Source organism: Terrapene carolina, unplaced genomic scaffold, assembly GCF_002925995.2.
Source record: "Terrapene carolina triunguis isolate 2854851 unplaced genomic scaffold, T_m_triunguis-2.0 Scaffold633, whole genome shotgun sequence".
Lineage (NCBI taxonomy): Eukaryota > Metazoa > Chordata > Testudines > Emydidae > Terrapene > Terrapene triunguis.
Window position 1 is genome coordinate 1,385,808 of NW_020664984.1, and position 22,461 is coordinate 1,408,268.

Genomic DNA, 22,461 nt, shown 5'->3' on the forward strand with positions numbered 1-22,461 from the left:
ATTAAAGTGCTAACTCTTCAGGGCTCAGTTCATTTTAAATTTTTTTGCCCAAGCTTGATTCTGCTGCTGACTGATTCAAAGAATTTTCATCACTCCTTCAGACCACTGCAAAGTAAGCACAGCAGCCCAGATCCTTAAAGGTATTTAGGTTCCTAACTCCCATTGATTTCAATGGGAGTTAGGTGCCTAAATATCTTTTAGGATCTGGGCCATAGTGACTGCTAAGATTTCACTTTTGCCTTTGCCTAGGTTGCACAGTGTGAAACACATAAAGCCATACTTCTAAAGGGCAATCAGCCCAGCCCAGGCTCGATTTGTGTACACCAACTTTGTATATGCAAGTTACTTGCACACACAGCTTTTGTGCACAGTCACTTCATTGTGCAAACGATAGGACTTGCATGTTCAAGATATGGAATTGGATTGTTAGCTAATGCAGAGCACAAAGCAACGATCTTATACACCTCTACCCCGATATAACGCTGTCCTCGGGAGCCAAAAAATCTTACTGTGTTATAGGTGAAACCGCGTTATATCGAACTTGCTTTGATCCACCGGAGCGCGCAGCCCCCCCCCTCCGCCCCCCTGGAGCGCTGCTTTACCGTGTTATATCCAAATTCGTGTTATATCGGGTCGCGTTATATCGGGGTAGTGGTGTACACTCTTGTCTGTCTGCTCCATATAAAAAGATAGTGGCCTATGTGTTGGATCACATGCAATTTTCAGGTGTCCTCTTTGGTCACTTGAGGGCAGAACATATTGCAGTAATCTAGTTTGATGTGACAAAGCATGGATAGCTATGTCTGTGTCTGAGAGATAAGGTCATAGCCTCCTGGCCAGCCAAAGAAGTCCTCTCTGGCCACTTTGGTATCTGGGTGTGCATAAGTCCATTGTATCCACGTGTGATGAATCCAGTAGAACTCTAAGCTTGTACAGGACACCTGAAGTAGGCAAGATGATTTCTGTGCAGGTTGTGATCACACTTCCTGTTAGTTCTCGTTAAATGATAAGAGAAGAAAGCGCTGTTGTACCTGGACTGGCTGCAGCTTCATCAGGCTGTGGTGTCCACCAGGATGAGGGTGGAGGTAAATACTGCACAGTATTGCACAAGGTATGTGATCTTTTACTCACTGACATTGAGGTGAGTTGGAACATCCCAGACGAGTGCTTTCACCATCAGGCCCTTGATTCTTCTGGGGAGGGGGCTCTCTCTTTCTCAATGACATTTTCATCAAAACTGATAATGATTCCACAGTTCTAATGAAAAAAGTTTTATCTAAAAATTCCTGATCAGCTCTAGTTATGATCCAAAGAACATATTAACTTGCCTCCTCTGACATCAGCCAGCATGTCTTGTTTGACCGGGCTGCCCAAAGGGAAGTGTTATGTTAGACTAACGCATATTACACTCCTTATTAATGTTTAGTACAGATGCATCATCTTTCTCCAAAGATCTCAAAGCTTTTTACAAAAGTGATCATGATCCTTGTTCCAGGTGGGGAAACTGAATCACGGAGAGGTCACACAGTGGGTCAGTGGCAGCAGAAGCTTGGTCTTCTGCCTCAAAGTTCTCTGATCTAATCAGCAGACAATGCTGCTTTCCTCTGGCACTGTAGTGTCATCCTTCCAAACCGTGTGTGTGTGTGTGTGTCTCCATGCAAGATAAATACATGATCACATGAATAGGATTCATAGATTCATAGATTCTAGGACTGGAAGGGACCTCGAGAGGTCATCGAGTCCAGTCCCCTGCCCGCATGGCAGGACCAAATACTGTCTAGACCATCCCTGATAGACATTTATCTAACCTACTCTTAAATATCTCCAGAGATGGAGATTCCACAACCTCCCTAGGCAATTTATTCCAGTGTTTAACCACCCTGACCGTTAGGAACTTTTTCCTAATGTCCAACCTAGACCTCCCTTGCTGCAGTTTAAGCCCATTGCTTCTTGTTCTATCCTCAGAGGCTAAGGTGAACAAGTTTCCTCCCTCCTCCTTATGACACCCTTTTAGATACCTGAAAACTGCTATCATGTCCCCTCTCAGTCTTCTCTTTTCCAAACTAAACAAACCCAATTCTTTCAGCCTTCCTTCATAGGTCATGTTCTCAAGACCTTTAATCATTCTTGTTGCTCTTCTCTGGACCCTTTCCAATTTCTCCACGTCTTTCTTGAAATGCGGTGCCCAGAACTGGACACAATACTCCAACTGAGGCCTAACCAGAGCAGAGTAGAGCGGAAGAATGACTTCTCGTGTCTTGCTCACAACACACCTGTTAATACATCCCAGGATCACGTTTGCTTTTTTTGCAACAGCATCACACTGTTGACTCATATTTAGCTTGTGGTCCACTATAACCCCTAGATCCCTTTCTGCCGTACTCCTTCCTAGACAGTCTCTTCCCATTCTGTATGTGTGAAACTGATTTTTTCTTCCTAAGTGGAGCACTTTGCATTTGTCTTTCTTAAACTTCATCCTGTTTAACTCAGACCATTTCTCCAATTTGTCCAGATCATTTTGAATTATGACCCTGTCCTCCAAAGCAGTTGCAATCCCTCCCAGTTTGGTATCATCCGCAAACTTAATAAGCGTACTTTCTATACCAATATCTAAGTCGTTAATGAAGATATTGAACAGAGCCGGTCCCAAAACAGACCCCTGCGGAACCCCACTTGTTATGCCTTTCCAGCAGGATTGGGAACCGTTAATAACAACTCTCTGAGTACGGTTATCCAGCCAGTTATGCACCCACCTTATAGTAGCCTCATCTAAATTGTATTTGCCTAGTTTGTCGATAAGAATATCATGCGAGACCGTATCAAATGCCTTACTAAAGTCTAGGTATACCACATCCACAGCTTCTCCCTTATCCACAAGACTCGGTGTTGACAGGGCACTTCCTTAATTACTTGCTCCATTATCTTCCCTGGCACAGAAGTTAAACTAACTGGTCTGTAGTTTCCTGGGTTGTTTTTATTTCCCTTTTTATAGATGGGCACTATATTTGCCCTTTTCCAGTCTTCTGGAATCTCTCCCGTCTCCCATGATTTTCCAAAGATAATAGCTAGAGGCTCAGATACCTCCTCTATTAGCTCCTTGAGTATTCTAGGATGCATTTCATCAGGCCCTGGTGACTTGCAGGCATCTAACTTTTCTAAGTGATTTTTAACTTGTTCTTTTTTTATTTTATCTGCTAAACCTACCCCCTTCCCATTAGCATTCACTAGGTTAGGCATTCCTTCAGACTTCTCGGTGAAGACCGAAACAAAGAAGTCATTAAGCATCTCTGCCATTTCCAAGTTTCCTGTTACTGTTTCTCCCTCTTCACTAAGCAGTGGGCCTACCCTGTCTTTGGTCTTCCTCTTGCTTCTAATGTATTGATAAAAAGTCTTCTTGTTCCCCTTTATTCCCGTAGCTAGTTTGAGCTCATTTTGTGCCTTTGCCTTTCTAATCTTGCCCCTGCATTCCTGTGTTGTTTGCCTATATTCATCCTTTGTAATCTGTCCTAGTTTCCATTTTTTATATGACTCCTTTTTATTTTTTAGATCATGCAAGATCTCGTGGTTAAGCCAAGGTGGTCTTTTGCCACATTTTCTATCTTTCCTAACCAGCGGAATAGCTTGCTTTTGGGCCCTTAATAGTGTCCCTTTGAAAAACTGCCAACTCTCCTCAGTTGTTTTTCCCCTCAGTCTTGATTCCCATGGGACCTTACCTATCAGCTCTCTGAGCTTACCAAGTTGGAAAGTGAAGCACTCGGTGCTCATTGAGTGTGCAGGTCGGATGGTGTGCAGTGAATGAGGAAGCTGTTCAATAGTTAGTTAGTTCAATAGTTGTTATCTTGACTGTGCAGAGTGTGCTCCCTTCTTCATCCATTGCACACTGTTCAGCTCCAAGCCCTAATCGATTCACCAGCCAGCCTGTACTGTGAGTGAGGCAGAGGTCCTGTAGGAAAAATAGAGTGTAACCATGTAATTAGATTGTATCGTACAGCACACCCCAAAGGGGCAGAGTTAAGTTTGTAGGGCTAATCTCAACTTTGGCATTTCCTGGCTTTGAGTGCTCCGTTCTTTATTTGCTTTAACATTGTTATTTGGAGTCAGGGGCGGCTCTAGCTTTTTTGCCGCCCCAAGCACGGCAGGTAGGCTGCCTTCGGTGGCTTGCCTGCGGGAGGTCCCCGGTCCCGCGGATTCGGTGGCTTGCCTGCAGGAGGTCCGCCGGTTCCGCGGCTTCGGCGTACCCACCACCGAATTGTTGCCGAATCCGCAGGACCGGCGGACCTCCCGCAGGCATGCCGCCGAAGGCAGCTTGATTGCCGCCCTCGCAGGGACCGGCAGGCCACCCCCAGCTTGGAGCTCTGGTGCCTGGAACCGCTGCTGTTTGTAGTGTGTCCTAGGTTTATTTTAAATATATATAAAAATTAAAAACAAAAGCAATATGATCTCCTGGAATTATTTGGTAGACAGCAGTTAAACGCTGTGTCCTGCATAATCTTTTCATTCAGAGCCTCATTCAAAGCCCATTGAAGTCAGTTAGGCCCAGATCCTCAAGGGTATTTAGGTGCCTAACTCCCACTGAAGTCAGTGGGAGTTAGGCATCGAAATACCTTTGAGGATGTGAGCCTAACCACCATTGATTTCAGTGGGAGTTAGACACCTAAATATCTTTGAGGATCTGGGCTCCAGAACTTTTCCATTAACTTCAATGGCCTTTGGGTCAATCCCTAAACAAAACAGGGTCTGCAGAGGTCTGCTTCATTCAGTGTGCACATAAATAGATCTTATACAATCTCCTTCACCTCTTGCATTGGCCCCCATGTGCAGAGCCCACATAATGCTGGGAGATTGCATAGTGAATTGTAATTTCCATTCACAAGCACAGTGCTAATGGGAACACTGAAAAACTGTTGTTAAAAAGTCTGTTGTCCACCACTGACTCCCTGTGTAATCTTGGGCAGGCCACTTGACTGCTTTAGGTCTCAGTTTTCCGCATCTGCAAAATGGGGGTGATGATACTCCCTTGCTTTTAAAAGGCACTTTGAGATCTAGGGGTGAAAAATGCTATAGAAGCGTTACATAATTATTTATCATGAAAATCCTTACCATGATGGTCATGCGGTTCTTTCTGTTTCGGATATGTATTTAGTGGGAAATTTTATTTTAACCATCCTTTTTTGTTTGGCTTCAAAATGGCATTAAAGATTGTGAGTAGATTTCAGAGCTACGTCTCAGACCAGGTTTGGATCAGAGTTGCATGCTACAAAATCTCTGCCACCAGGTGGTTCTATTTTTACACAGAGGTGTTAGGAAAAAGAGGTTAAGCTGGCGTCAGAATTGATTGGGGACCCTAATTAATTTGTTTAGCCCTTAATTAATTCTCTAGTTCTTATTTTATTTGTGTACTGTCATGCTTAATTGTGTGCCAGGACATCAGGAAGCCTCCCACTAATTGCTGTTTGGTTGTTTTGAGAGCTGGAAGTTATTGGTTTGGAGACCTGGGTAAACTGTTTAATTAAAGATCTGTCTTCGTATTAACTTTCACTACCAGCCTCCAGAAATGAGCTAGATTTAACCTTGTGAAGACATGGGGCCAGATGCTGAGCTGATGTAAATTGGCATAGATCCACTAATGTCAATAGGGCTGCGCCATCTTACACCAGCTGGGGGCCTGGCCCATTGACTTCAATGGAAATACTCTGATTTTTGCCAGCTGAGGATCTGGTCCTTTGATTTCACTGGGGCTGTGTTGATTTACACCAGCCAGGCATCTGAACCATGTTGTGTTTCTCAGGGTGTTTATGTGGAAATTCTCTTGTCATAAAAATGAATTACTCTTGCTACCATCCTTAGCCTCTTTCAAAAGTGATGGAACTTCAGTAAAATGCATCCACCTCTAGGTGCATCCACCTCTATCCTGTGCAGAATAGTACACTTCACACCCTAGGTCGAGGAATTAAGATTTTGGCCAGAGTCACTGGGTATGTCTTCACTGCAGTTTACCTGGTTCCAGGTAACCAGGTATGGGAATTATAGCAGTCTAAGAGTGTGAGTGTCCAGCAGTTAAGCCACACTCAAATCACACCTGTGTAATCATGTCCACGCTGGTTCTGCAGTAACTCAGGTTAGGCACTAGAATTGCTGGGGGGATATCCCCTGTGTTTTAGTACTCCACTAAACTATGTCATTCTATGAATCGTTTTGCAGCGTATTGTGGGAGAACTTACCTGTCTTTCCTGGGTCCCTGTGCAGAAGTCTGAGCTCAACAACACAGTAAATATAAGCACTTCCAGATAGGCACACTCCACACTGCTGTTCACAGCCTGCGTTCCAACTGTGAGCAAGCATGGATCCAGCCCAGGATGCCGATGGCCTGTTCTAGCTGTCGGCATTAATGCAGCTCTCGTTTCTGGGACACTAGACCCAATGCAGGGCATGAGATGTAGTGGAGGAAATTTAGGCAGTGGCTTGTTGCCTTGAGAAGGCGGTGGCAGGCCTTGCTAAGGAGATCATGCAGGAGGCATGCAGAGAAGGAGCAGTGGAAACAGCTGAGACAGGTTTTAATAGCTGTGGAATCTCACTGTGCTGACTGGCAGTTCTGGAACAGGACCGCAAATATCAAGCGGTGAAACGACATCGTCCTGCAGACCTGAGGTGATCAGCGGTGACTCTAAATTTTCCGCAAGAGACAGGCCTCCTTCATGGAGCTGTGAGAGGAGCTTACCCTGGCCCTTCAGCCCCAGATCATGCGTATGAGGCTGTCCGTACCACTCCAGAAGCAGGTTGTTATTGCCATCTGGAAGCTGCCTATTCTTAGACTGCTGCGGATCAGTGGCTAACCAGTTTGGTGTTGGCAAATCAGCTGTCAGGGCTGTGGTGATGGAGACTTGTGACCCAGTTATTGTTTGTCCATAAGTGGTAAGGATTACTAATGTCCCCAAAATAATTATTGGCTGTGGAAGAAAGGGGCTCCAGGACTGTCCCGAAGCCATGGATGGCACACATGTCCATGTCCATTGTCTGCCCCCCACAAGGTTCACATGAATACATCAACTGGAAAGGATACTACTTATTCATTTTGCAGACCTTGGTTGACCACAGAAGGAGGTTCATGTACATCAACACGGGATGTACTGCAGGGTGCATGACACCAGGGTATTCCAGAGAAAAATTCCAGGGTGTTTTCAAATTTGGACAAGGAAGGACTTTCTTCCCTCCCAACAACATGGTTATCAGCAAGGTATCTCTATTCACTGTTACTTTAGGGGACCTGTGTTATCCTCCACTGCCTGGCTTATGAAGCTGTACCCTGATGTGAGAGCATCTGGCAGAAGAAGGTTTAATTACACACTGAACAGTTGCAGGAAGGTGGTGGAATATGACTTTGACTGACTAAAAGCAAGTTGGCGCTGCCTACAAACCATTTGGATGTCAATGCATGTAATGCCATTTGTGTTGTCAGGGCGTGCTGTGCACTGCACAGCAGATGTGAGGATAGCGGGAGTACTTTCACCAGGAGTGAGTCGAAGACCATACTGGTTCACAGACCCGGTACAGTCAACCAGAAAGTCACAGGGGTTGGGTCCAGGGAAGCGAGGGAAGTAAGTGATGCCCTGCGTGCCCACATTCTCGCTAGACGGGGGAAATGCTCTTATGTGGAGTTGTGATTCACCTGTTCTATACATATCAATTTATCTCTTGTCAGTCTGACTTGATAAAAGCTTTGATTTGAATTTTCTGTGTCTTTGTTTCCCAACACACCATTTGATTGTGCAAACAAATACTTTGTTTGAAAACAACACAAGCACCCCAGCTACCACTGCCTTAGGAAAAGGGCAAAATCTGTACTGAGCTGTAAACAACTGACAATATAGACAATCAGGGCAGTGTCACAGGAAATGGAATTTCACATTCTACCCCTTGGATGCATAGGGATAGAATGAACAAATACATCTGCCCATGTACACTTCCACTCTAGGAGTGCATTGATTGGCTCATGCCCCAGCCAGAACTCTTCATTGTCTGCATGACATGAAATAGAGTCCATTATCCTCATTTTACAAATGGGGAAGCTGAGTCACAGAGAGGTTAAGTGACTTGCTCAAGGTCAAGCAGCGAACCTGTATTAGAGCTGAGAAGGAAACCCCAGTCTCCTTACTCCTGCTCTCCACTGCACTGTGCTGGTGGAATGACTGCATGCTACATTCATTGATAGAATCACTGTCTCCAAGAGATGGGTCTGGTTAGGAAATCGGCTTGTCACAAAACTTGGCATGAGTGAAATAAATAACAAACCAGGGAACCCTGTTGGATTCCTAGCAGGATCATATTGTTTGATCCTGGAGGGATCTGTTGCCCTCAGGGAGTTCCCAGACTCTTGTCTCCTCATGTGAGCAGCTGATTGCAAATTTAATCCACTTGTTATTACAGGAAAAACATGCCCCTGAGGTTACAAAAGACCGATCATCCTTGTGGAGATTTCTGTTAGTGCATATCACAGTGTATTTTGTGTCCCGCACAGAAGCAATTTTGAACTTCCACTCTCTCTTCCTCCCCCAGCCCTGCAATGCATGTATCAGGTTGTTCTTTCGATAGCCATTTACAGCCCGTCTTCTTCCTCTCTCTTGCAAAAGTTGAACGGGAAGTTCTTGAATCTCACTGCTGCCAATTTAGCATTTTCAAGAGAGAACTGGAACAGGTCACTGGGCTATAGAGTGGTGCTGAAAAGAAACCCGACCCAATGGTCCAAATTCATCCCAGGTGTAACTTCATCGGGCTATGGAACGTGGGAAGAGAGAGCTGGGTTCCAGAGACTCCAGGAACCTTTTATTAAAAGAAACAAAACTAATGTTGTAAACAGCTTTGCAGAATGGTCACGAAAATGTACCAGCCCAGCCACAAACTCTGCTTTCCTGCCCTTTACCTTGATGATCATGAAATACCTAGCGATATATTACATGCGTGTCTCGCCTCAGGTGAATGTGTGAGGTAGAATTTTGGGATGTGTGGGTTATGAGGCATTTATTTAAAAATAGAGAAAAGAACTCAAATTCAGCTCTGAAGTAAGTGGCTGCGACTCCACCATAGTCTGCAGAGCTGCTCGCATTTACACCAAGTCTGAATTTGAGCCCTTTTGTAGCCTTTTCCATGTTTTGCTCTCTCCGTTTCCCTCTCCGAAGTATTGTCATAGTGGAAAGAAATGTTGCCTATAAAATCCATCTGGGTTTGGTGTTTAAGTGGGCGAAGAAATGCAGTCTGAAAAGGAAAGTAGCAACTGGCCTGAGACGTGGAGTCTGGGTTAGCTCGGATTTGAATTCAAACTCCCCCAAAATTTGGGTCCGTTCCACAGATGAGCTTGATCTGTGAAGATGAGAACTGTGACCTACACGGATCAGCCATACGTGGTTACTACAGCGACAAATGTAAGCGGTTAAAGCTTTTTGTTCCTGTGTAGCCTGCGGAGTCAGCACAGCTGAGGGAGAGGGAGTGGGATTCTATTCCTTCTTGTGCTTTATCAGCAGAATTGTCTACTAAGGCCCCAAATTAAGCACACATTTAAATGTTTAGCTGAGTTCAGGCCTAAGTGCCAATCGCTTATACAGGGGCAGTGAGGTTGCCTTACTGTTGCTGGGGGCATAATGTAAAGCTGGGGGGTGGCACAGGTGTCACTAGAGGCAGAATTTGACCTTTATTACCGAGGATGATGTGCAAAAAGGATAGAAACCAGTTTGGCCTCTAAGGGCCTGATCCAAAGCCCACTAAAGACTCCCATATGCCATCCCCCCAGACCCTAGGGTGAGTTTGCAGGGCTGGCAGTTAGCAAAAAATGTGTTTTTATTTGTAAATTGAGCCCATTGATTGATTTGATCTGGGTCTTATCTGAACTTCATACCGGAGGGCACCCACCCAGAGCTCTGAGATTTGATAGAGAAATTACTGCGAGACAGTGAGCCCCACAATGCCATTGTTTACTTAGTCGCCTTTCAGAGTAGAACAGCACTTTAACGCTGCTGGCGTGTATTGTAAGTCAGCTCAGGAATTTTATTTCTGCTCGCTGGAGTGGCACTAATGCAGTGCGGGATTTTTTCACCTAAAAAGAAGCCTTTAAAGTTTCAAGATTTATGGCCAAGTTGGTTTTTTTTTTTGAGTTGGGGGGGGGGGTTGTTAACCCAAATAGGAATTCCCCGAGGGTGTTTTTCTGTTTTTATTTAATCTGTTTAAACAACTCCATTTAGGCAGAACAAAAGGACATATTCACCATGTATAAAGACTACCAACTCACAGGTAAATGTGAAATACATATAAAATCAGAGAGGCATAGTAGGTGAAGTAATATCTTTTATTGGACCAACTTTCTGTTGGGGAGAGAGACAAGCCACACAGAATTCTTTTTCAGGTCTGGGAAAGGTACACCGAGTATCACAGCAAAATTCAAGGTGGAACAGATCGTTTAGTGTAAGTAGTTAGGACAAATTGCAAGGGACAAGGCATTTGATGGATGATCATCTTAGATCTTTCATATTTGACCAGTACTTTGAACATATAAAGGGCTAAATATTACGAAAGATTGTCAACCAAGTAATTGACAGATAGGAACTTGTTCAGAATTTGGAAAAATCCGGTCACATCAGACTCTCTGTTTGAATCTAGTCCAGATTCCCTAAATACTGTAAAGATGATTGAGGTGTTCACATACTACAGGGGCGATCTCATAGCAATAAGGCAGATTTGGTTTGCTTTTACAGAACGAGCAGTTTGCCCACCTTTGCTTCTTCCACTGTGTACCTGGTAATCCACAAACGTTGGATTTTCACTTTTAAAATACTTTCATATACATTTAGTGCTGGTGAAGGGTGCTCGATTTATCACCCTGGAGACTGTGCCTCTGTTTATCCACAGAACCGGTACAACACAGGCAGCCACCCTACCTCACCTCTGTATGTCAAGCCTGATCTTAAAGCACTTTACGAAGCCGGGAGAGTATCAGCGTCTCTGTTTCACGGAGGGGGAAACTAAGGTATACAGAAGCGATGTCACTTGCCCAAAGTCATACGGCAAGTCAGTGGCAGAACCAGGAACAGAGCCCAAGGTGCCTTTCATCTATTCTGGTGCCTCGCCCAGTGGAACAGGCTAACTCCATTCAAGTTAATGGGAGTGTTGCCCAACCGAGGACTTCAGGGGTGGGCTGAGCATGGTTATGTTTAGAATCTCGCCAGCATATAACAGTGGCTTGTTTGTAACATATGTAGCAGATAGGGTGACCAGATGTCCCGATTTTACAGGGACAGTCCCGATATTCAGGGGGTTTTCTTATATGGGCGCCTATTACCCTCAACCCCTTGTCCTGATTTTTCCCACCTGCTATCTGGTCACCCTAGTAGCAGAAAGGAAGTAAAACTTATTCTAAGGGCACGTCTTCACTACCCGCCGGATCGGCGGGTAGCAATCGGTCTATCGGGGATCGACTTATCGCGTCTAGTGAAGACGCGATAAAATCGATCCCTGATGGCTCTGCCGTCGACTCCGGAAATCCACCGCGGCAAGAGGCGGTAGCGGAGTCGACGGCGGCGCGGCAGCGGTCGACTTGCCGCCGTCCTCACAGCCAGGTAAGTCGACCTAAAATACGCCACTTCAGCTACGCTATTCACGTAGCTGAAGTTGCGTATCTTAGGTCGACCCCCCGCTGTAGTGTAGACCTAGCCTAAGTCTCTCTTCTTTCCTACTATGACATGGGACGGTTAGCAGCAGCTGGCATTATGGCTCCCCCTGCCTGGAAACAAAGAGGGAGAAGATTTATGAGCAAAGCTCTATGTCTAGAAACTGCTTTCCACCCCCTCTTCTTCCACTTCTCCTTCCAGTTGACCTGGAAGCATGGGGCCCTGGCCTCAGTCCTCCTGTCATGCCTCCTCCTTCCTAGATGAGTCTCAAAGCTGAAAACCAAGTTAAATAGCATAATTGCAAATGGTCCTGAAAACCCTGAGACACATAGATACACAGGGCAGAAGGGGAACTCCTGACCTGAGAAGTTGCAGAATGCTTAGCGCTTGGAAGTAGCTAGCAGAGTGTGTGTGTGTGTTGTGGCGGGGAGGGAAGGAGAGATTTGGTTCTCTCTGGCGGTCCACTTCCCCATAATAACTAACCATCCTAAGGTGAGAGATTCCCTGGTGCCTTCATTGTGTTGCCTCACACAACATGAGTGTTCTCAGGCCTCCTGACACATGACTGTGCATTGTAATCCCAACCAGTACTCCAGCTCCTTAAATGTGTGCACCCGCATGCGGTTTCCCTCCTGCTCTGGAGTGTAAGCAGTGTGTGTTGACACAAATCAGCTTTCATTGCAGAGAGCTGCACTACACCAGGGCATGCCCACCTGCCACTGGAAAAAAAAAAAAAAAGTTGGTTATACTAAATGAATTGACTTTAGTTAGTAAACATTATAACCCTTCAAGAGCTGCTGAAACACGCCTTTGGAAGGAGCTCATCAAATGAATAGTATTGCAAAACCAGACTGTTTTGCTGTCCTTTGCCTGATCCCCTTCTCTTAGCTGTGATCAGATTGACTAGTTGTTTCTATTTGTTAGTAGAGCCCAGGGGTACCCATCAGGGCCTCACTGCTGTGTGTTGTACAGAAATTGGGGGGGGAAGGGGTGAGGGGGCAGATCCTCACCTGGTGTAAATCACCTTAGCTCCCTTGAAGTCAGTGGAGTTCTGCTGATTTACACCAGCGGAGGATTTGGCCCATGTAATAAAAAGACAGGCCTAGATCCTCAAAGGTATTTAGGCTCCTAACTTTCTTTGAAATCAATGAAGCCTAAATACCTTTGAAGATCTGGGCCATAGTTCCCATCCCAGAGAGCTCTCTACAGGTGAATGAGAGAGACAAGTCAGGACAAGGTAATAGTAAAACAGGCATATTGCTATAAATAATAAACTCTGCTACCTAGTCAATGTCCGCAGGGCGGGTTTTGTAGGCGTCATGACAGAGGTGAGTGAACGAGGGGTTTGAAAGAGGATAAGATGGGGGAACTTTTCCACTGCATGAGGCCTGGGGTGGGAGATAGCATGAAGGTGCTTGGGGAGAAATGGACTAACAGATGGGGAAAGCCAGCATTGCAAAGCAAAGTTGACAACTTGCTAAGATAAAGTTGCTGGCATATTGAGCAGGGTTGTATAGTGAAGGGCCTTATTGGCAAAAATGTGAAGTTTGTGATTGACGCACTGGAAAAGGGACTCCACGAAGGGGTGATATGGCCAGAGCCACAAGCCAGTCGGCTGAGGCTAGCAGCAGCATTCAGAGTGGAACTGAGAACAGGGCAAGATTACAATAGTCAAGGCTAATGAGGGAGGAGGTTATTTCAAAAGAATTCCAGCGCCGGAGACCTAATCAGCCATGAATCTCAGCAGAGGGCAGCTCTCTGAGGCCAGGTGTGAGCCGCACAACTGGAGCGGACTTGGATGTGGAGGCTAAATGTTGACTGAAAATGGAGGGAACCCACTAAGGCACTGGTGGTGCATAGTCTAGTTTGGAAAGATACCTAATTAAAGTGTCAAGCAAGTAGCTCGCTTTAAGAAAGAAAGAAAGAAAAAACCAAATCTAAGCAGCTATTTTCCCCTTAATGTTGCCACCCCATGATGGAAGTTCAACAGGAACAGGGTTTACAACAGCATGTGTTAATGAAGCTGCTTCTAATTAGATTCTACAAAACTTTGTATGCACTGTTAAGAGCTGAATGCAGCGCTGATCTAAAACATCTGGATTTTGTTCCCACGGCTCAATGAAATCATTTTCAACAGGTTTCTGTCATGCCTGCAAACGTTTATTGGTGCCAGAAGAATTTGTGTCTGTCAAGCTGTCCTTGGGGTAGATTAAGGGAGACTCCTTGGGATCTTGGGTCTGCGGTCAAAAGGACCTGTCATGGAGCACTGACTCACCCATAGAGTAGCAGGCAGTGGTGTAGCACACAGCTGCTTAATGCCGTCCCGGGGTGAGCTGCTCTGGGAGGTTGGTCAGGGTGTAAGAGGTAGGATGGGAAGAGGGATTTCAATAGAGAAGGGGCAGTCATCATACGAAAGAGAGTTTTGGGGAGGCTGAAAATGTTGGGGTTTCCAAGCCCCATTTTGCCTCAGTCCATCTCTGACTGTGACAACAAATTGCCTGGGCAGTCAAAGCACATGATATCGACGTATTCTCCTCCTCTGCATAATCATGAATAACTCTCATTACAAGTATCAGCCCTCCACCCTCCAAAATCCCTTTGGGGCCCAATTCTACTCTCCGGTACAGCGGAGCAAAAGCAGAGTGGAATGGAGGTTACCGAGAGCAGAAGGTGGCTGTTTGATTTTTAAATGGGGGTGCAGCCTGCCCCAGTGTCCTGTGAAACCTGAATGAGGGATTACTGACCACTGTGCTTTTCTCACCCTCAGCTAGTGCCAATATCTGCAATGTTGTCCTGATGAGGCACACAGAGCTGGAAGAAGGGATTGACGTCCTGGACAGTAACGGAAACATTGTCGGATCTTCCAGAATTGCTGCCAAACATGTATGTACCTGCGGGGTTCCCTGGCGCGCACACATACACAGCTGGCCTTTCAGCCCCAGGAAGCCCATGACCCTGGTTTGGGTGAGCTAGAAACAAAGGAGAATCTCAGCTGTCATTTAGAAAACTGGGACAGTCTAGTCCTTATCGATCATCCAAGATAAATCAGGCTATGATGGTTAATTTCTTCTTTGCTCAGAAATATGGGGGCTTTGGTGCGCACAAAAATGTACAGGTGACAGGTCCGCGGTACAGTTGGGGTAGAAGCTGCTTTTGAGTATTTGGCCCAGAATGTCTGGTTTAGTCAATCAAGATTAATCGTGGAGTAAGCGTGGTAGAAACTCTCATTTAAAATGTTAGCTACGATTCTGGTTACTGTGTGGCCAGTCTAGCAGCAAAAGGCAGAATGAGATCCAGTGGATGAAGATAGACAAATTCAGATAAGAATGTATGGAGCAGATTTTTAACAGTGGTCACTAGATCGACTTCACTAGGTCTATGGTTGATTCTCCAGCACTTGAAGTCTTAAATCAAGACTGGTCGTTTTTCTAAAAGATACGATATAGCTCCACCAGAAGTTATGGGCTTGATGAAGGAATGGGCATGTTATGCAGAAGGTTAGATCTGATGATCATAATGGTCCCTTCTGGCCTCAAAAATCTATGAATTCTTTTAAGTGAGAGCCTATTGTTCTTTTCCCACCCCCCACCCCCACCCCCCACTGTCAGTCTGAGGATTTCACTGTGGAAGCTGTAAGCAGTTGACGTTGAGTATGAGGCAGAGATAACATACACCTTTTTACAAATGAGAAAAACTTCGTTTGCCAGCTGAATAGCTCTTTAACCCGCCCTGTGCCAAATGACATTAACAACCATCAACCAAACCTTTATAAGGAGACCCCAGCTGTTTTTATTCTCTTGCTAACACCTGGTTTGTTCCTGCTCCCGCCCCCCAACCTTCTGAATTCTGCCATATGCTCATGACTACATTATGACTTTCCTGGTTTTTCTGTTCTTGAGTAGCTTTGTCTCCAGAGCTTTGTCTGATTGTCTAATTGAACCGGGTGGTTTTCTAGTGGGTTTTGATCTGAAAGGTAAAGTGTGCAGAGGCACAAATCCAGGCAGTGGAGCTCATAATACAATCCTTGGCACGTCTATCGCTCCTTCTGTGCAAGGCTCTTAAAACAGTTACAGAGAGTAACTAATTTAGCCTCTCAGCTGCCTGCAAGGAATGGTGAGTCACTGTTAATATCGCCATGTTACAGAAGGGGAAACTGAGGCACGGAGCTGTTAAGCAGTTTGCCGAAGGGCTCAGAGGCAGTTGGTATCAGAGCTGAACCAGATTTCCTGACCCGCCCTCACCCCATCCCTAGCCCAAGACTTCTCCGTGTCCTAATGTCTGGCCAAATGGCTCAGGCCCAGATCCTGAAAGGTAGCTAGGTTCCTAACTTCCATTGATTCAGTGGGAGTGAAGCATGTAAAAATCATTGAGAACCTGGGCTTAAATGGTTACCTAGCAGCACATTTTGAGTGACGTGTGAGTGGCATTTTTATCTGTGCAGGAAGGTGACAATCGGTGGAAAACCTTGTTGTGGGGGTTACCTGTGCTGCCCTATGCTGCTGCTGCTCTGTGTCTCTGGGCGAGGTTCTGCACTCCCACTGCTATGGGTGTCACCTCACACATCTTGCCAGGTAGCTGTACTGTCCCTGTGTCCTCCTTCCAGTCAGCAGCAGCCACTGGGCTCTGCTCTTACTGGGCAGCTTAGCCACACTCCCCCATCTCCAGTGTTTAGATCCGGGGTTCTCAAATACAGTCTGTTCCTGTCAGCACCTGATTGTCTCCCCCACCTCCTGACTGCACCCCTCCCAGCACTCAGCATTAGCCCCATGTCGTCCTCCTTGATTCACCACCCAACCTCCAGATTCACACCGGTTCACCCCCCAAGCTTAGCTTCCCATCAATTCACCTCATCCCCCTCCCTTCTTTCAGCACGAGCTGTGTCATCCCCTGTCCCTCAGCCAGTGAACGCAGACACAGCCTCACCCTCTCCAGCTCTGCTCCCCTCATCCCTTTGAGAGACAGTTCGGAGTAGGGGAGAGAGGAGCGTCCACATTCCCTCTCCCACCAATAGCTCTGCTTCTCTGGGTTGGTGTGGAGAACACATCCTGAGCTCTGAGCCCTTGGCTACCAAACAGCAGTTTAGGACCTCAGGAGTTTATTGCTAAAATCATATACAGTAAATGTTAGAGCCTGATTCAGTGGCACACTGCATTGGAGGCGGGCCGGTCTTATGGTTGAGGTATTGGACTAGGACTCAGGAGAACTAGGTTTAATTCCTGGCTCTGCTGCATGCTCCTTGTGTGACTTTGGGCAAATCATGTTATCTCTGTGTGCCTCAGTTCCCCCATCTGTAAAGTGGGGATGATCGTACTTCCTGACCTCCCGGGTTCATGTGAGGATACAATGATCAGTGTTTGTGAGGGGCTCAAATGCTCTATGATGAGATAGATCATAGAATCATAGGAATGTAGGGCTGGAACAGACGTTGAGAGGTGATCTAGGCCAGCCCACTGCTCCGATGCAGGATGAAGCAAACCTAGGCCGTCCCCAAAAGGTGTTTGGCCAAATTGCTCTTAAAAACCTCCAGTGACAGGGATTCCGCAGCCTCCCTTGGAAGCCTGTTCCAGAACTACCCTTAGAGTTGGAGAGTTTTTCTTAATATTTAACCTAAATTTCCCTTGCTGCAGATGAAACCCATGTCCTACCTTCAGTGGGCGTGGAGAACAATTGATCACTGTCCTCTTTATAAGAGCCCTTAACATATTTGAAAACTGTCAGGTCCCCCTCAGTCTTCTTTGCTCAAGACTAAACATACCCAGTTTTTTTTAATCTGTCCTCATAGGTCAAGTTTTCTAAACCTATCATCATTTTTTGTTGCTCTTCTCTGGACTCTCTCCGGTTTATCCACGTCTTTCCTAAAGTGTGGTGCCCAGAACTGGACACAGTACTCCAGCTGAGGCCTCATCTGTGCTGAATAGCACGGGATAGTTACCTCCCGTGTCTTACCGGTGGCACTCCTCTGAATACACCCCAGAATATTAGCCCTTTTCGCAATGCATCATATTGCTGACACATATTCATAGATAGAATGTTACGTTCTTTATTACATGCATAGGGCCATGCCCCGCTCTCGTTTATGTCAGAGTTACTGTGGGTTTACACTGGCATAACTGAGCACAGACTCTGGCCCATAATTTGCAGCAACAACAGAATATAGGTAAAGAGAGCAAGGCAGGAATTTTACAGCAAATATATTTTTTAATGAAAAATGCTGATTTATCAAAACCAAAACTGCTCGCCAAATCTCCCAAATTGAAACATTTTTGCAAAAAAACCTTTTGAAATTGTCAAAACGTTCCTTTTTGACATTTTCTGAAAGGGAAGTTGGGGTTTGAGTCAAAATGACTTTTTGTATACATGTTTTAGTAAATTTAATCTAAAAAAAGTTTGTTTTTTAATTTTTGGGTTTTTTGTTTTTTTTTTAAAAGTCACCATTGAAACAAAACGTTTCAGTTTACCCTAATTGAATTATTTTTTCAATTTGTCAATGTGTGAAAAATTTCCAGGTTTTTATTTCCCTTCCTGATTCAGAATGGGAAAAATTTTCAAAATCTAGGCCTGGTCTACACTAACCCCCCCAAGTCGAACTAAGGTACGCAACTTCAGCTATGTGAATAACGTAGCTGAAGTCGACATACCTTAGTTCTAACTTACCGCGGTTCAGACATGGTCCACACGCGGCAGGCAGGCTCCCCGTCGACTCCGCGGTACTCCTCTCGCCGAGCTGGAGTACCGCAGTCGACGGCGAGCACTTCCTGGTTCGACTTATCGCGTCCAGACCAGACGCGATAAGTCGAACCCAGAACTTCGATCCCCAGCTGCCGAACTAGCGGCTGGGTGTAGACCAGCCCCTAGAAAACTCTCCTGGGATGGGAGAACCACTTACTGCCCAGCCCTATGTTGATAAATTGGCGAGGGTTGAGAGAAGAGCCACGGGAATGATTGGCAGTTCAGAAAAAAATAACTCAGGCCATGTCTACACTATCACTTATGCTGGCAAAACTTATGTCACTCAGCGGAGTGAAGAAAACAGAGCATGGGCGGTAGATGGAGCCCCCCTTCCGGGAGGCTAGCCCCCCTCGCTCCACCCCTTCCACCTGAGGCCCCCCCGCGGCCAGAGCCCCCAGCCCCCTCTCCCTCCACAGCTGGAGGACCCCTGGGCCAGCTAGAGCCCTAAGCCCCGCTGCCCCCGGAGGAGTCCCGGGCTGGCTGGAGCTCCCCCAGCCGCTCCGCGCCTCCCCTCCTGCGACCCCCAAGCCACCCTGCGGGAATAGCTCACGTCTCTTCCGAATAACCTGAGCTTTTTATATGTGCCATGGAGTCCAGGGAGATTACTGATGAACCAAGGAAGTTGAGTAGCACATACCGCCTCCTCAGCGGCCCCAGAACTTGCATGGCGCATAATAATAATCAAAAACTTCCCCGCAACTGGCAGCTGCAGCTGTGCCAGGGCAGGCTTAGCCTTCCCTAGCGTATTATACTTTCTGCCTATGCGGGAGAACGTCTCCCGCCAACATAGCTACCACCGCTCTTTGGATGTGGTTTAATTATGCCAGCAGGAGAACTCTCTCACATTGGCATAGAGCAGCTACACAAGAGATCTTACAGCGGTACAGCTGACTAGTGCAGAGAGAGCCCTACAGTGATAGAGTCAAAGAACGCCATCTTTTTAGCTTAACAAAGAGAAAGTTAAGGGGTGACTTGATCACAGTCTGGAAGTACCTGCATGGGGAAGAGAAATTGGTGGGCTCTTCAGGCTAGCAGACAGAGGTATGTATAACAAGATCCAATGGCTGGAAGCTGAAACTAGACAAATTCAGCCTGGAAATAAGGTGCAAATTTTTAACAGTGAGGGTAATTAACCATTAGAACAACTTGCCAAGGGTTGTGGTGGTTTCTTCATCACTGGCCATTTTAAAATCAGTATTAGATGTCTTTCTAATGATCTGCTCTAGCTCAAATAGGAATTAATTGAGGGAAGTTCTCTGGCCCGGGTTATACAGGAGGTCAGACCAGATAGTCACAGTGGCCCCTTCCAGCCTAATAATCTATGAATCTGTATACAAGTGACTGATATCAACCTTGTTATCAATCTTTGTTGTTACATTCCAACCCCATACATACCATTAAAAATGCTAGGGAAAGGATTTCTGTCCCAGTGGATTGTTTGATCAATAGAGGCATATGCAGGGAGCAGTTTTAAGTGTCTGTCTTCTATTTCTTTTTTTATTTTATTTTATTTTATTTCAGGCACTGATAGAGACAGCGCTGACTAGAGTGGTCCTGCCAATGCCTATACTGGTTCTACCTCCAATGATTATGTCTATACTGGAAAAGTAAGTGTTGGGTGATGTGGGGCAGGGGGGAATTTCCAGGGAAAGGGAAGCCGGGGGAAAGTGAGGAACAGCCCTCATGGGTAAAGATGTGCAATTTAGGGTACGTCTGCACTGGAGCTGGAAGGCGTCATTTTCTGCTCGGGGAGACATACCTGTGCTAGCTCAAGCTAGTGTGCTAAAAATAGCAATGTAGCCACAGCAGTGCAAGCAGCAGGAGGGGGCTAGCCACCCTGAGTCCAATCCCATCTAAGACCCTAAGTATGTACTCAGGTCAGCTAGCCCACCCATGCCCCCATGGCTACTCTTTTGTTTTTAGACTGCTAGTTTGATCAGCACTAACACGGGTATGTAACCGGAGGTTACACCTTCAAGCTCCAGTGTGGACATTAACTGTGATTTCAGAAGAAATATCCTTGTCAAACTGGCCAAGGACAAAAGTATACTCCAGTAGATAGCAGTAATTGTATTGTTACACATTGTATTGTTATTTTGGCATCTTTGGCCATCGGTGTAGAATACTGTAGCATTAATATCGGTATTATGGCTTCTCTTTAAAAGGAAGAAGAAGAAATCTTCTGTCTGAATTGCTGCAGTTGCTTGATTACCTTTACTCTTTAGTGGCCTGAAAACCCACTGTATTCAGTGGAAAGATTCCCATTGATTTCAGTGAACTTTGGATCAGGCCGTAAGCATGTAATTTCATGCAGGCCTCGGGCCTCTTTCTGAAAAACTGGGCCTAATTGTATGGAAGCATGGGTAGAATACTAGCCTCAAATGCTGTCTGTTGCATGCTCTGTGAAACTTGGCTTCCTGTGATTAAGATTGGCTCCCTCATGATGTATGGCTCCATGGTATTTCATTGGACTTTTGAGAAATGCTACATTTTTGGTAGCACTTTAGGGTGTGTGTGGTATGGGGAAGTATTATCATAGTATGTCTAATTATCAGTGTCACCGCATTTTAACAAAATATCTGCTACATCCATTTCCCCCCTCCCCTGTGTTCCAGCATGTCTTTTCTTTTCTGCTAAGAACATAGTGCGGTGAGTTCTTTTTGCTCTGGATGTTTACTCTTTCCTGGCTTTTTTTTTAAAAAATTCTCTGCCAGAGAAGAAGCTATCTACTGTCATCCCATCTGTACACCTCATTCTGTTTCAATGGGCTTCAATGGGGCGTGTGTCACCTGTGAACCTTCAGAGACTGATTACTGCATTGCAGGATAGTGTCTCTAAAGAGCCAGCTACCTTTGTTCTGACGCTAAACTGGAAGCACTTTTTAAGCAAATGTTAATGATGGGAGCTCTAAAACACTCCACTGACAAAGTAAACAATAATTAGCACGACTGGGTATTGAACCTCAGCTTTGGGTAGCAACAGCTTTGTCCTGGGTCCATAAATGCCATTGGGCTGTGTGAAATTCTCTCTGCTTGTTAACAGGGATCAAGCCTTTTTTTTCTATAAGCGTTAATGGCTGATGTGTTTCTGGGCATCTTGCATTTGTTCATTTGTATTACTGTTGCCTCTCGAGACCCTCTCCAAGACCAGGGCCCCAGCGTGCTAGGTGCTGTACAAACACATAGTGTCCCTACCCTGGACTCTCTTAAATAGACACAACAGACAAAGGGTGTCAAGAATCACAGTATTATTAGCCCCGTTTTACAGATTAGATAATGAGGCAGAACGAAATTAAGGCCCTGTCTGCATGGGGATGTTGACTGGAATAATTCCAATTTGGATTAAGCTAAAAAAGAGTGTTCACACAGCTATTCCAGAACAGCTATTCCAGAATAGAGAGTCCCAGCGCATAGCTTTAACAAGACCATCCTCCCTCTCTGCTATTCATTATTTCTGTAGCACCAACCCTGTGCTTGGTACTTTCCAAACAGACATGTTGTGAATACTGATGATACTTACTTTTCATCGGTAGCGCTCAAAGAGCTTTACAAAGAAGCTCGGTATGATTATCCCTATTTTACACATGGGGAAACTGAGGCAAGGGGAGCAGAAGTGACTTGCCTAGTGTCACCCGGGAGGTCAGTGGCAGAGCTAAGAATTGAACCCAGGACTCCTGAGACCCACGTGGCTCGTGCCAAATAAAAAGTTTGATGAGATGTAAAACTAGCATGTTGTGTGGCATGTGCAAGGTGGTTTAAAGCTCTTATGGAACTTTTGATCCCCTTTGCCCAAGATCAGGCTGTGAACCCAGGTGTCCAGGCCAAATTCCAGCCTGGGGAATTCTGGCATAACCTTAAAATACCTCACTCCGTTCCAGTGGTAGTCACCTTCCTCCCCTTTCCCCCCATGACCTTCTTGGGCCTTGCCTTGCCTTGCTCCAGCATCTCCTTTTCCCATTAAGTCCCCCAGGCACTAAGGACTGCCTTCTCCAGCCTGCATTTCCTGAGATGTAGTGATCTTCTCCCACCACCAGTGTTTGCTTTCCCTACTCTAAATCTGTGGCTCTTTCCTGCTGCATGGA

At 45.8% G+C, this 22,461-nt stretch overlaps 1 protein-coding gene across 1 annotated transcript in view; it reads left to right on the forward strand.

Moving 5' to 3' along the window:
• Positions 1 to 22,461, forward strand: part of SFXN5 (sideroflexin 5) — a 166,938-nt gene that overhangs the window by 98,827 nt on the left and 45,650 nt on the right. The window contains exons 11-12 of the mRNA XM_026659548.1: positions 14,419 to 14,534; positions 19,902 to 19,987. Coding sequence (XP_026515333.1) covers positions 14,419 to 14,534; positions 19,902 to 19,987 — 202 coding nt within the window. The remainder of the gene's footprint in view (positions 1 to 14,418; positions 14,535 to 19,901; positions 19,988 to 22,461) is intronic.